A 14,870-nucleotide genomic window follows, 5' to 3' on the forward strand; every position below is an offset into this window, starting at 1 on the left:
GTAACATTTTTTCATAAAAGACGAATAGTATTTTGTCCAACTATAAACTTCTAATCCTAAGGATATCCTATGATTTTAAGAATTCGTCTAAACTTTTCCGACTCCATTAGTCGTTTGTTGTAAAATTTTGTCATTGATGATGAATAATTTTTTGACCAACTATATTAGCCATTTTGAGGATGCTATTTATGATAATCTCCATCCTCCGTGGCAACTGTTTTCTGTGTTCTTAGCAGAGATACTTACATGAGTGTGACAGCTGTCATCCTATGTAGTATATAAGCCATTTTGAGGATGCTATTTTTGATAATCTCCATCCTCCGTGGCAACTGTTGTCCTGTACTTTTAGCAGAGATACTTACATGAGTGTGTACAGCTATCATCCTGTGTAGTATTCATTGATGATACATCATTTTTTGACCAACTATATTAGCCATTTTGAGATTGGGGTTATGATGTTGGTTATCTGTACTGAAGATTTTCTCTCCTTTGAAGATGCTGATAATACCCATATCCATATTGCAGCGGTTGGAGAGCTGACAAAACCATTGCATATTTGTCACCGTGGTGTCAGGTTCTCGCAAATGGTACTCATCTAGATAATGTTGCTGTTTCGTGCTTGGATCCACACGTTCGGAGGATTAGGCGACCTTAATGGCTCAAATGCATTATGATCCGGATATTTGGGAATTTTAGTTTCAAATATTACGGTGTCTATTGAAGTTATTTCATGGTCAGAGTTACCTGCATTTTTCCAACGTCACTAGAGTTATAACATTTTGTCATTGAAGAAGAATAGTATACTATTCGTCTGTCAAAACCATTGCATATCTGTCATCTTGATAAAGTTGCTTTTTCGTGCTTGCATCCACACGTTCGGAGATTTAGGCGACCTTTCTGGCTCAAATTATATGCGGATATTTGGGAATTTTATGATATCGAAATTTCCCCTCTGCTTTCACTTCGACCGTAGCCTTTCACCATCCTACCACCGACGAAGACGTGTCGTCAAGCGGTTCCTTTTCGAGGATGCAAGGTTTTCATCCGTCAGCGTTTAGATCCGTCACATCGTATTCTCATTGCAGTGGCAAATGGGAACGTTAGAGAAACTTTGAATATCTGGACAGGTTGCAACATGAATTTTGAAACTGTCATTTACAGGTCCGCGACTTAACTTAGCTGATTCAGGTTTCTTTTGTTCTCTCAGCATTTTGAAGATTCTGATAACTTCGATCATCGGTAAATACTGAAGTCGGATTGCTCGCCACTGAAACCACTGAATATCTGTCGACATCATTACCGACCCAGTTCAGGGCACGGGTCTTCTCTCACACGGCCTTGAGATCGTTATGGAGAACTATTGGGCATGCTGGTGTCCTCACGATGTTTTCCTTCACCTTTTTAAGCTAGTGATATTTAATATGTTAGGGTGAATATTTGACTCCTAACTAGATATCTGTGTCTAGGATATCATAATAAATCAACCACGAACTTTCGGCTTATAAGTACTTATTATGTGTATTTTTTGTTGTAGCTAACCTGAACATTTAGTTATGTATAAGCAAATGAAAGCACTAATTAATTACCTATGTTGTACATAACATGATAGACTTAGGCTCAACTCACACTGGCGCAGAGTCGAAGCGACGCGACGCGTCATGTTTTGCACGGTGACGCGCGCCTTCGCGAGGCGACGCGCGTCTTCGCGAGGCGACGCGCGATTGTGCGCGACGGCGCGTAGTGACGGAACCAGTTCAGAGACTTTCGAACATTCGTGAATGGTGCTCGCTCGACAGTATTATAATGGTTGATATCGATCTTATCATGATTGCTCTAATATCAGAAGCTGAAGAGGAAGAAAGTGAATTTACATCAGCAGCTGAGGATAGAAAAATAAAACGAAAATTTTGGGTTCACGAGTTATGGAAGAAAAGACATATACTTGGCGAATTCAGAACACTCTGTAGTAATGATTTAAGTCTGGACCCAAGATATTTTTATGATTATTATAAAATGGGTTTAGATAAGTTTGAAAATTTGGTAAATATTTTGAGGCCTCACATCCAAAAGCAAGAAACAAATTTAAGAATACCTATTTCCGTTGAAGAGCGGATATCAATATGCTTGAGGTAAGTACATTTTTAAGCTAGCTTAGATTTCCATTCTATTCTATTCTAAAGCATTAAAATAAAAATAAAAAATGTAAATTGATTAGGAAGAGTCAAAAGCATTTATTTTAATTTACATAGATTTATTTATCTTTAATTTTACGCGCATTATTAAGTACACAAGGACAGTTCTTCGAAAACTGATACCATGCATATCTACCTATCACATAATTTTAAGCTAAAATCTACATCACATTATTTCCGGAAAGTACAGGCGTAGGTATGACAAAAAATAAGTATTTATAATTTTTTGGAGAACCGTCCCTTATACCGTAAATCATGGCATTAAATCAGTCATACATAACGTCATTAACTGTAGTCATTATCACCATCCCTTTGTTGCCGCGTCGTCGTCCCAATCGGCAATGGTATGTATGGTGAAGGTGGCAGGTCGAGATCTTCCATACGATCTTCCACACGATATCTCGAAGAAGTGCTATTTTCGAACTGATTAGGGATTATGCTGTTGCTACTGGATGACGTTTTTGACTGCATTGAGTATGTGTTAGAAGGAGTATAAATGGTTGGTAGCTGTGTTGTATAATACCCGGTATTTGGCTGCATTTTATAAGTGTTGGAATTAGAAATACAGTTAGTGGAATTAGATTGTAGCTGAAGACTTTCTGATTCGGTTCGTAGTTCTGTTGTATAGCCGATGGATGAAGAAGTATTTGCTTGCGTTGAGTTGATATTAGTTGTTTCAGGTTGAAAGGTGCACATTTCATTCGAAGCAACTTTTATTTCCGCGTCAGTTACTAAAAGCAATATCTGTCGTTTCAGTAGCACTTGCATTTGTATTGGCATCCGTTTAACCGTTTTGGACATAGAGAGAAAAAAAGTGTCCGTTGGATCTTCTTCTGTTTTCTTATTTTCCAAATATTGTGCGAATAACATTTGTGATAGTGGTTGTGACTTCTTTCGAGTAGTATCGGAATGACTGGATAATTGTGATTCGGGTCGAGATGGCGACGCAACGGACAAGTTTGTGTCGGTATCAGTGTTTACGTCATTTTCTTCGGAGCTCTCTAAGTTAGACGTCTGTGGTTTGTTCTGCAAGTATGGTTTTAAAAACTCCAATTCTTTTTCAAATCTTATTGGCTTATCATTTGATCTAGCAGAACCACTCTTAAACTGTCTTAGCCTAATTGCTTTCTTGTAACAATCTCGAATTCTTTTCCACCGCTTTTGACACTCTGCCTCTGAAAAAGGAACACAAAATAATTTTTAGGAACACAAAACAATTATCGTAACACAAAACAATTGTAACTCTTATTTTAATTCAATAAAATGTATTATTATATGTGTATTTTTTAATTGTTACAGATTTATGACTACAGCAATTAGCTTTCAAGCCTTAGCTCAAAGTTATCGAGTTGGATACAGCACTGTTTTAACAATTGTACATGAAGTTTCCGCAGCAATATGGAAACATTTACAGCCAATTGTCATGCCGAAGCCAACACAAGAATTATGGACTAAAATAGAGGAGGAGTTCAGAACCATATGGAATTTTCCTAATTGTATAGGGGCAATTGACGGTAAACACGTCAATATAAGAGCTCCCTGGAATAGCGGCAGTTTGTACTTCAATTACAAAAAATATTTTAGTACTGTCTTGTTAGCTGTTGTTGACGCAAAGTACAAATTCATTATTGTTGACATCGGAGCATATGGACGTAACAGCGATAGTGGCATATTAAACAATTCTAAATTTGGACAACGATTACAAAATAATACGATTGGTATACCGCCTAATAAAAGGTTGCCAGGTATGATAGAGGAAATGCCACTTGTTTTTGTAGGAGACGAAGCATTTCCCTTGTCCGAACACATCATGAGACCATATCCTGGAAATCAGGTGTCTGACAATCATGATAAGAAAATTTTTAATTATCGCTTAAGCCGAGCAAGGCGCTTAGTAGAAAGTGCTTTCGGAATTCTGACACAAAAATTTGAGGTTTTTCAAAAAAAAATAAAAATGCAACCAATGCATCTTGATTCTATGATTCTTGCATGCACATGTTTGCATAATTACGTAAGAGAAAATTACGAACTCGAAAACTTGGAATTGCCAAGTGATAGTATATTACAAGATATACGGTCAGTCGATTACCATACTATGACAAATGCCATGGTGATCAGAGAGACATTCAAATCTTATTTTATATCCGAGCATGGGGCAGTACCATGGCAAACTGAAATGATCAGACGATGTTAAAGAAGTGATCATAATGTTACGTAAATATAACTGTGTGTGTTTTGTACAGACAACAGCACGTCAAGTGTAACACTTGCACTACGAAAGCCGCCATTAGCACGAACGGAATAAATACGAGCTCAAGGTCAAACTGTTACGTTTGACGTGCTGTCGTCTGTACCTAAATGTAATAATAATTATATAGTACTTACCAGAAATTTGCATTTCACCGCTTACTTTTTGCCAGGCATTTTTCCTACAATTTTTATCACTGTAGGTTTTCGCCTTGACGTTAAACAGACAATCATACTTCTGTACTAAATAAATTAATTTTTCATCTTCGTCCATTGTCGTCGTAGTTCAGCACTGTCGTCCGTCCGTTGTGGTCGGCGTCTGACGCGTCACTGCGCCTGAGTACGCGCGGCGACTCGCGAATCCGCTCGACTCCAGCCGAGCGTCGGAGCGCGAATGCGCGCGTCAACGCGCGTCGACGCGCGCTTCCATATTTACATAGCACAAATTTGTACTTAAATAGTAGAACAATAAAGGTGAATATGCTTTAGGCGGAGAAATATGACGCGTCGCGTCGCTTCGACTCTGCGCCAGTGTGAGTTGAGCCTTACCTGCTATTAAAACACTAAGAAGACATTAAAATGTGCAATGACACTACAAAACACCACACAAATAAATTAATCACTTTTCTATTACAACACACCAAACGCTCCGAAATTACCCATACATTAATAATGATGTGTGCTTACCCGCAAATTTTACGGCGAACAGTCGGCGCGCGCGCAGTGCGCGCTATCAGAGAGGCTATCAGAGAGCACCTGATTGCGCTCTAAGTAAGATATTAGTCGAGAATGTAAAACCTTTTCAATTATTTTGGATAGGGCAGGTAAGAGAGATATTGGTCGATAGGTCTTTATCCCCGTTTTTATGGATTGGATGGATAATTGATTTTTTAAGAGCAACAGGGAAGATTCCAGAAGTAATGCACATATTACATATGTGCGCAATCGGAAAAGAAAGTTCATTTATTGCCATCTTTATTACTTCCACTGGGATGCTATCCCAACCAACGTTTTCATCAAGAGAGGTTATTATTTTACGTATTTCATACTCATCAGTAAGTGGGAGGGATAGTGAATAGTAAGTGTTTGTTTGGCTAGCTATGGTCTTTGTTAATAATTTATGTTCAAGGTTATACTTAATAGGATAAAAAGGAATAATCTTTTTTCGCGGCTATAATATAAGCCATTTTGAGGATGCTATTTTACTGTACCCGGTCCTCTGCGGAAACTATTGTCTATGCTATCATCGAAATTAATGGATGTGAGAGCTGTCGTCCATTGTAGTAAATTGGCCACTTTGTGGATGCTATTTTTCGATAATGTTCATCCGTGGCGCAATCTTCTGTTATACATTGTTAAGGCTGTTGCCAGCATTTTTGATACCATTTTCCCAGCATTTTGGAAGGTACTTATAATCTCCATCATCGGTTAAATAATGAAGTTGAAAACTCGCGAAACCACTGAATATCTGGAAAAAAACATTGACTTAATACAGGTAATTAGAATTGTTACCTGACTTGTTTCTTCCTTGAAAACAAATGCATATGTTTGACATCAATCTCCTTATGTAGTAGCATTTTGATCCTCCGCGAGTACTACATTTTAATATCAGAATTGATCAGAATAGCGGCCTCTTGTGGTATATATTTGATGGATCCCATATTGATGATACTCATACGCAACTACTTTCTGTATTAGAATCTGCAGTATATTACTATGAATGTAACCAGCCAACCCTCTAACATGTATTGAATTAAATAAAAAAAAATATTCATCACAGGCACTTTTGAAGCGTTCATATGTCTTCATTATTACGAGGTCAAGTGATAACTACACCTCACTTAAAACAAATGCTAATGGGGTTCCAAACGCGCCCTGGTCTAAGAAGAGCCCACAACAAACTTAGCCAGACACTCCCAGCAGTGATTCGTTGCATTTTCACGTTACTTTGATTTTGACGCGACGGTCATTTACATCATAGGTTTCATTGAATTCAAATATAAAAATTCTTTATTCATCACAGGCACTTATGAAGCGTTCATACATGTATGTTTACATAAATTTAAGGGGACTGATAACTTCGTTCGCCAACTTAAACCTAAAGCTAGGTTGGTTCCAAACGCGCCCTAGACTGAGAAGAGCCCACAACAAACTTAACCGGGTATTTTTTTTTGTCATCCGTTTTTGCCCAATTACAAAACGTAAAATTTAGTATACATATTTATAATATGAGGTTCATCGCTGACGAAACCATTGAATATCTGACGAGTGTCGCAATATGATCGTAAGAAAATTCTCGTTTCTTCAAGCCAACGCTCGGAATCTTATTTTAAATTCTACTTATATTATATATGTGAAAGTTTGTAAGTATGGATGGATAGATTAACACATGCGCTGCTTTTTATCCCGGGAAAATGTACGATTCCCGTAGAATTTATGAAATACCAATAAACAACAGCCAGTTTTAAATATAACTGTGTCTTTTGAAGATATTTCATGGTCAGAGTTACCTGTATTTTTCCAACGTCACTATAGTCGTAAAAATGTAATAGGCCCGTTTTGACATTTGTCATCGCGACGTTACTAGTTATGGACCATAAGACTCGGGACTCGATACTCACGATAAATCAATTCAAGTTTTTATCAGTACTTGATTGATATGATTATGTATTGTAAAGTGTTCGTTCGTTCAAAGTATTCCTTTAACTTCACAACCAATACGCGTGACTGGCTGTTGATTATACGTCCACTTTTCAACATGTTGAAACAAAGTTCGTACTATATAACAACACACACAAAAATCGAGTCAAATGACTATGATTAAATCAATGTCCAAAATAGAAGAGCCAAAGTTAACGTAATAGTAAACAATATATATAAAACTTAAACGAGCGCACAGTCAACTTTACAAGATGAGGAACGAAAAACTGCGCAGTGCGCGCGGCGACGCTTCAGTCATGTGCCGTTTGGTCAGATACATCAACCCAGACTCATTATTTAGAACCCATTTTGAGAACCAAGCTCATTCTTTGCAGTAAAGATTACTACACAATATTTAATTTCGATATTCAGTAAAAAAATGGTTACAGCTCTAGTATAAAAAAAAAAGACTAAGAACGTAACTGTTTTCAAACAATTATAAATTGCATGCTACGATAAAGTAAGCGCAAAAAGAATACTCGCGATATATTCTTTCATATTATTTAACGTCGCAAAAAAATTTACGTATTTTTTAAAACACTGTATGTAATTGATTTTTATTTTATTGTTTCTTTCAGTTTCATTCCAAGTTACATTCTATGCACAAATGTCAAAACGGGCCTATTATATTTTTACGACTATAGAGTTATAACATTTTGTCATTAAAGACGAATAGTATTTTGTCCATAAATTCAAATGGACAAAATACATATATGTAAATCTCGTGTGAACTTTTCCGACTCCAGTAGTCGCTCGCTCGTTGTAACATTTTTTTGTTAAAGACGAATAGTATTTTGTCTGACTATAAGTCTCTAATTTTGGGATCAATATGATTAGAGATGGAGACGTTTTTCGTATGTTGCGTTTTTATGTGATCAGGCATCAAAGTTTTTTCATTACAGAAAAAAAAATATTTCAGAATAGATATTTACAAATACGCAATGCAATTTTTGAATCGCTGCAAACTGAGATTCTTTAGGAATTTTCTAACTCGTTTTTTGAATCTCTGCAATCTGAGATTCTTTAGGAATTTTCCAACTCGTTTGTTTTTTATAATATAAAAACAGTAATTTTTAAATTATTATTTGAAGCCTTTACTATAAGTAGGTCTAGCATCTGTTGTAACACTGAGTACTAACTGTCTCTATGATGTTGCGATTAGCATGTTTAGCTACGGATCGGGTTCGAATCCCGGGTAGGGCCAAAAATTATTAGGTTTTGTGTTTCTACTATTACAGAATTTTCAGTAATAGCCTGGAGTTAGGTAACGTCATCCCCCATGCCTCGGAGAGCATGTGAAACCGTCGGTCCTTGTTAGTATCACTAACCGGTCACAAGTTAGTGATAATAACCGGTATTAAAGTATAATAGCCCACCAATCCGCATTGGAGCAGCGTGGTGGGTCTATGCGAGACTATTTTAAAATTGAATTGTGAAACTGGAATTAGAACTGTTATGTTTAATTAATTGATTAAATAAATGTGAAAATATGTGCCTACTCTAAAACTGAATAAAGTTTGAAAAATTTGTATTCTTGGCTTTATTTCATAAACACCTTTCCTTATCTAATCTTTATTGAGAGTTTATTTCTTTTAAAGATCACAAATGAGCGAAATGCTAGTAAATTACTTTTAATGAATTGATCTTATACGTACTAATATATAAAGTTGTAGTTTGTTTGTTTACTTGAACGTGATTATCTCAGGAACTACTGGTCCGATTTGAAAAATTATTTCAGTGTTGGATAGCCCATTTATGTATCATCACGCTAAGACTAATAGTAGCACAGCTTTTTCCCTTTTGAGAGCTCGCAAGGAATCGCTAGTCTATTTGTATATATATATATATATATATATATAAATGTTATGTTGGTTGGTGTACGCTTCAAAAAGTTCTGCACCGATCAAGCTGAAATTTTAGCATGATATATAATCCGCATCAAGGATTGTTTTTATCTATTTTTTGCATCAGTCACATATCCGCGACCGCGAAACTAGTTTTTTTTAACGATCGATGTACCAGTGACCGCGCAATCTGCCGAAAGCGAGAAAAACACTCTGACATATGTAATGTATCCCTTGTTTTCTTTCTCAGTTCTCAACCATTCAATAAAAATGTGCCACAGCGAAGCGTGGCAGGGTACAATTAGTATATAATAAATCTGAAGCTTTAGAAAAGAAAAGAAAGCTCATTCTCCCACCTTGTGGATATGGATGTACCTATCTACGAAATTTCTTAGAAGATCTGAAGATTGTTTATAAGATAATTTTTTTAATTTTTAACCAACTTACGAAAAAGGAGTAGGTTCTCAATTCAGTGGAATAGTTTAAAAGTTTTATAGCTCAGAACTCTGTCATTTATAAACCGATACGAAAAATTATTTTTAGTTTTCTTTTTCGGATTAGCACTTGTCGATTACCACGCGAGGGGTTGCTACGGCGTCACCACCCACTCCCCCGCGCGAGAGCTCGCCATGCTCGGAGAGCCCCAGCCCCACGACATGGGGGGGGGTGTTTTGCTGGATTTCTTCAGGATACCTTGAATTTTCACCACATTAAAATCGGACCTCTGAGGTAAAGATGACAAGGTTGCTTGGAAGCATCCGGCTCCGCTTTCAGCTCTCATAAGATAGAAAAATGAATGTTAAAATGTAAATTGTTGATGTTGGAAAAGAGCAACTGCTAAGTTTCTTGCCTTGCTTGCTTCTTCTCGGTAGAATCTGCCTTCCGAACCGGTGGTAGAATCACTACAAACAGACAGCCTTGACGTTTCAAAAGTGCTTAAAAGGCCTACTTGAAATAAATCAATTTTCAATTTTGAATTTGAATTTTTTGAATTTTGAAAGATAAAGAAAAAAAAGACAAAAAAAAAACAATAATCTAAAAAAAAACAAATATTTATTGTCTATGATTAATTTTAATCTTCCCCGTAAAGCGTGCATCCATATAGTTTTCGTGAATTAATTCGTAGCTTTCGGACTCTCTCTCCATCAGTTTTTTTAAAGTTTTGATGAGCTTTTGATTCTCGTGATATAGCTTGTCCTTTTTGGGGTCCCTAGAGACGGCCGACAACGTTGGAGTGACCCACGCCTCATAGTACGGTTTTGTGTGTTCGTCTATGGAATTTGGCGCCCATTTTGCTACTTCCGTTTCCGGCGATGCGCTTTCTGTAAGAAGCAGTGCCGGATTAACCACGTAGCAAGAGTAGCAATTGCTGCGGGCCCCGCATATTTAATACCACTCATCTCTGTCTGACTGACTGACTGACAGACACGAACACGCACACGCACACGCGCACGCCCACGCACACAGACATCACCTATAGTAATTTACTACACTATTAATTACCCACAAAATTGTAACCTATCGATAGCAAATACGTATTGTGTTTAAGATACGTTTATACGTATTGAGTATTGAATTGTATTTTTGCTACTTTATACTTAAGAACCCAAGACAAGGGCTCTTTTAAAGAAATTACTACGGGCCCCGCGCTTGCTTAATCAGGCACTGGTAAAAAGGTATATGCAGCGTCACGTGAGGGTACATTGCCGAACAGCTGTTTGGTGTGGAGTATAAGGATTGAAGAAATTATAAATTACACCATACAGTATGTTCGCGGAGTATAGCAAATTAAGCTTAATTTTCATGATATATAATAATGGAATTCCGCAAAGCAACGCCTGCTACTATGCAATAGACAACGTCAGCCTAATAGGCGCTCAAATCAGGCGGACCAAATTATGAATCATTAATAGCCTGTGGCAGTCCACTCCTGGACGATAGGCCAACAGAGGCTTTCCTCATAATAACTACGTAGGCAGACGGGTAGCAAAAAGGTGCTATTGACCGCTTTCTGTTATATTCCCTCAGTCGCCTCGTATAATACACACGGGAAGGGAAGGGGTAGTGTCAACTGTATTCTAATCTACTGCTGTATACAGGTGTCCAATTCACTTACTTTCACAGCAATTGCTTAGCAGTCCCCATACAAAATATGCGATGAGTTTACAATTGGCGCTATAAAATTCTGCGATTTGTACCAGTAACGAGGAGTTTGCAACTTTTTGAAAAAGTAACTAAAAGATGGAGGAGGCCTTTACCCGAAGAACCCAACTTACTTTAATGCATGTTTATTATTTAGATTTTTCTGGACCAGACGCTGGCGCCATTTTCCCTCTGGATTGCAAGATCCATAATTTGAGCTTAGAAAGCGCCAGCTATGTATCATAAAAGTCGATCACCAAGTACTTGTTTAAATTTATCAAGACCCTATATTATATTCCTTAAAAATCACAATGATAGTGTGATCTAATCTACCACCAACGTCATCTGTTAGCAGTATTTCTATCTGTTTAAAGAACATACAATTTTGCAATATCATGCTTTATAATACTGGTCTGAAACTATACCTAATATACCAAACAAAGGTGGTCCTTTAAGTGGGTTAAATAGGTGTTATAAACATATATATAATAGAATATACCGAAGTTTAATGATGCGTATAACATCTTTTATTAGCCTCACCTGGACTTAACGAAAATCGAGACAGTTTACACTTCAAACGTTTCCTTTTATCCTTCTTACTTATTTTCGTTCTCACACTTGTCCTGCTAACAGAGTTATTGTTCTGTATGATCTTTGGCGCTTTCGCAAATTTTTTCATGCCGATAGCTTCACACTGTAACAGTTTTGTTATTTTAGAAGTTCCGAGTAAAGTATCAGTTGATATTTTTGGGTTTTTCGTCAAGTTCGGATTATTGCTGTCTAAAACATTTGTTGTTTTCGTGTTATTCACCAAGCTACCCGCACTACTTAGATGAGTCATTAGCTTTTTCATATTTCTCAGTAAGTTTTCGTCGTTAACCTGAGAAATATTTGGGGTTTTCATATTTTTTATCAAGTTTTTGTCATTATTTTGAGATTTTTTAGGGTTTTTCATATTTTCTTTCAAGTTATCTTCATAAGTCGGCTTTGGTAACGCTGGTATTTTTGGATATTCTGCCAGCGCATCATTCGGTATATTTATATTGATGTGTTTGATCAAAACCTTATCACTTAATTCTCGCTTTTGTTTAGCAAATGACACGGCTTTATATACTTTGGTGGCATCGTTCTTTGCCACAATAGTCGTTATGATTGGACGTTTTCGTGATTTTTCTGTGGAGTTGGAAGCTCTATCAATTTTAGTGCTATCGAAATAAGCATTATCGTTCAACTTTTCTTTTCTATCTGTTACGTTTTTACGCTTTTCAAAAATATCTGTCGATAGGGGAAAGATATTTTAAATTGCATTATTTAGCGCAGTCATACAGCCTACAGATGTTAGATACTTACATAAACCTGCATGAGACTGGCAGTTGAGACTGGCAGTAGTTATCAAGTTGAGACTGGCAGTAGTTATCAATGACGTGTCAAAACTAGTGTTAGTGCAGTCATCTTATAACTTATCGAAGATTGTTTGTTATAGTTAAAGCACACATATAACCCATTAATTTTAATGTGCTATTGTATATTCAAAAGAAGACCTTATGAATACTGCATACCGCGCATTTATCAAAATGAAATGATAAATCAATAGTGTACGTGAACGAGGCTAAAATTAGCTAAAATTAAAAGTTTAGTTCTCAAAAATGTCTTGCGAGAACCGAAATCAAGTCTTTCCTGTTTTAGATACATCTACCATTTCATATTTTAATGTAATTAAAATACAAACCGTTATTATCTTCAACTGGTGAATCCTCCAAGTTACTATTGACATCAATTTTATTATTTTTAGCTTTAGCGTTGGGTTTAAATGTATATTTCTCCCTTATTCGCTTCTTCTCATCGACATCTAATAAACGAGACACATGTTTTTCAGTTTTAACGACGTTCTTCTTAGCAACGTAAACAATATTCTTTGATTCATCCATGTTTTGTACTTCATCATGTTTAGTTGATTTAAGTTTTTTATCTTTTACCGTTTTCGAATCACCTTTATCAGTCACCAAACTAATAGGATGTAATTTCTTAGATCTTCTACTTAATATCTCATTATGTTTAGTATTTACAGATTCAACTGGACCATATTTCTCTACCAAATTTTTACTTTTTATTGATTTGGTATTCAGCGGTATAAGCAAAGAATTACCTTTTCCAGGGGCACATTTATCTAAGCTTTTTGGTTCATTCAGTTTAATATTATTGGCAGCTGATTTATCTAAATCTTTTGGCTTAATCGGCTTAATAGTATCATTGGGACCAGATTTTTCTGAACTTTTTGGCTCATTCCGTTTAGTAATTTTCGGAACAGACAGATCTAAACCTTTTGGCTTAATCTGCTTCTGAGCACATCTATATAAACCTTCTGGCTCATTCTGTTTACGATCATTAGAAACAGACTTATCTAAACTTATGGCTTCACTGTGTTGAACATTTTTGAGAATATTTTTTGTGTATTTTGGTACACCTCTAACGGCCACAAAATCTACAGATTTTTTGACTAAATGATTATTTAAATCATTGTGTTTTGTTTCTCTAGGATTGAATTTCTCCCCGACTGTTTTAGGTACAGAATCTCCTCTGTCTTTGACGAAATCTTTTGTTGCTTCCGCATCTATTTTCGGTACAGCTTTAGGTTTGACATTTTTTTTTATTTGGTCGCCTCTATCTTTTTTCATGTTCAAACGACTTTTGTTTTCCATTTATTATGAGATTTTCTACGCAATAATTTGAAATATTTTGACCAAAATGCACAGATAGATTTAACGTGAAGAATTTTGAAATGCCATCTAGATTAAATACATTTTTTTGGTATGTCAATGAACGAAATTGTCAATGATTAAAATATTACTAAAGTATAAAACATTTTTAAGAGTTTTTACACAGCGCATTTTTAAACCCATACTTTTATAACCATCGTACCATAACGCTTTATCACTTAGCACGTTTTTGGTTGGCCAGTAACTAGCCACAGCCAAAGCCTGCAATTGACCAGCCCAGAGAAAATTCGGAAAATTAGTATGGAAATTTAGGAATTTATAATTCCCAAATGACTCTGCTAGGATCTCGGACTAGGACTCTGCTGAACCCGGGACCTCCCAATTATAAGAACATTGTTTAACTCTGCACAGGAAAGTCGACCAACGGATTTGCATTTGTATACCACAGAATTAAGAACAGACAGAAACCGCGTACACGACTAATATTGAAGCATCATAAACCACTCCACTTTAGTAGTGTTTCTCGAACAGGCGGTTAGTCACTTCATACCAAATAGCAGTTGACAGTAATTATTTGACGGCCGATTGGCGCAGTTTGCGGGGACCCTGCTTTCTGAGTCCAAGGCCGTGGGTTCGATTCCCACTACTGGAAAATGTATGTGTGAAAAGCATGAACGTTTTTCAGTGTCTGGGTGTTTATATGTATATTCTATGTATTTATGTATATTATTTATAAAAAATATTCATCAGTCATCTTAGTACCCATAACACAAGCTACGCTTCAATTGGGGCTAGATGGCGATGTGTGTATTGTCGTAGTAAATTTATTTATTTTATTTTACCTCTAATGTTCTTAACGTTTACCATAAAACGGGAAAATGGGAAAAAGTTTATGAGCTAGTAAGTTTACGAGTGTGAAGTGAGACTGTTTTCACCGTTTTTGGACACAATGCACTGCATGCAATAATGTCCGAATAAGGGTTCTGTATTTTCTTAATTCTCTGTTGTCTTTGTTTTTTTTAGAAGAA

General features: G+C 36.3%; 3 protein-coding genes across 3 annotated transcripts; 1 reads left to right on the forward strand and 2 right to left on the reverse strand.

The window, feature by feature from the left end:
- Positions 1–1,769: 1,769 nt before the first annotated feature.
- Positions 1,770–4,584, forward strand: LOC120635689 (protein ALP1-like). Its single transcript, XM_039906798.1, has 2 exons — positions 1,770–2,129; positions 3,492–4,584. Exons 1-2 carry the CDS (start codon positions 1,804–1,806, stop codon positions 4,384–4,386), a joined length of 1,221 nt encoding a protein of 406 aa, XP_039762732.1. The 5' UTR covers positions 1,770–1,803; the 3' UTR covers positions 4,387–4,584.
- LOC120635690 lies at positions 2,124–4,734 on the reverse strand. The gene is made up of 2 exons (XM_039906799.1): positions 4,578–4,734; positions 2,124–3,367 (listed from the first exon to the last, which is right to left on the reverse strand). The coding sequence occupies exons 1-2, from the start codon at positions 4,711–4,713 to the stop codon at positions 2,478–2,480; spliced, it is 1,026 nt and encodes a 341-aa protein (XP_039762733.1). The 5' UTR covers positions 4,714–4,734; the 3' UTR covers positions 2,124–2,477.
- Positions 4,735–10,036: 5,302 nt separating this feature from the next.
- Positions 10,037–14,014, reverse strand: LOC120635546. Its single transcript, XM_039906562.1, has 3 exons — positions 12,855–14,014; positions 11,666–12,400; positions 10,037–10,305 (listed from the first exon to the last, which is right to left on the reverse strand). Exons 1-3 carry the CDS (start codon positions 13,822–13,824, stop codon positions 10,037–10,039), a joined length of 1,974 nt encoding a protein of 657 aa, XP_039762496.1. The 5' UTR covers positions 13,825–14,014.
- Between the last annotated feature and the right edge of the window lie 856 nt (positions 14,015–14,870).

This window comes from Pararge aegeria, chromosome 27, assembly GCF_905163445.1.
Source record: "Pararge aegeria chromosome 27, ilParAegt1.1, whole genome shotgun sequence".
In the NCBI taxonomy this organism is placed as follows: domain Eukaryota; kingdom Metazoa; phylum Arthropoda; class Insecta; order Lepidoptera; family Nymphalidae; genus Pararge; species Pararge aegeria.

Coding starts and splice junctions, on each gene's coding strand:
- LOC120635690 (XM_039906799.1), bottom strand. CDS start 4,713: ATGGACGAAGATGAAAAATTAATTTATTTAGTACAGAAGTATGATTGT. Junction 3,368..4,577: donor CGGTGAAATGCAAATTTCTG/GTAAGTACTATA, acceptor TTCCTTTTTCAG/AGGCAGAGTGTCAAAAGCGG.
- LOC120635546 (XM_039906562.1), bottom strand. CDS start 13,824: ATGGAAAACAAAAGTCGTTTGAACATGAAAAAAGATAGAGGCGACCAA. Junction 12,401..12,854: donor ACCAGTTGAAGATAATAACG/GTTTGTATTTTA, acceptor CCCTATCGACAG/ATATTTTTGAAAAGCGTAAA. Junction 10,306..11,665: donor TCGATTTTCGTTAAGTCCAG/GTGAGGCTAATA, acceptor TGCTTCTTACAG/AAAGCGCATCGCCGGAAACG.
- LOC120635689 (XM_039906798.1), top strand. CDS start 1,804: ATGGTTGATATCGATCTTATCATGATTGCTCTAATATCAGAAGCTGAA. Junction 2,130..3,491: donor CGGATATCAATATGCTTGAG/GTAAGTACATTT, acceptor TAATTGTTACAG/ATTTATGACTACAGCAATTA.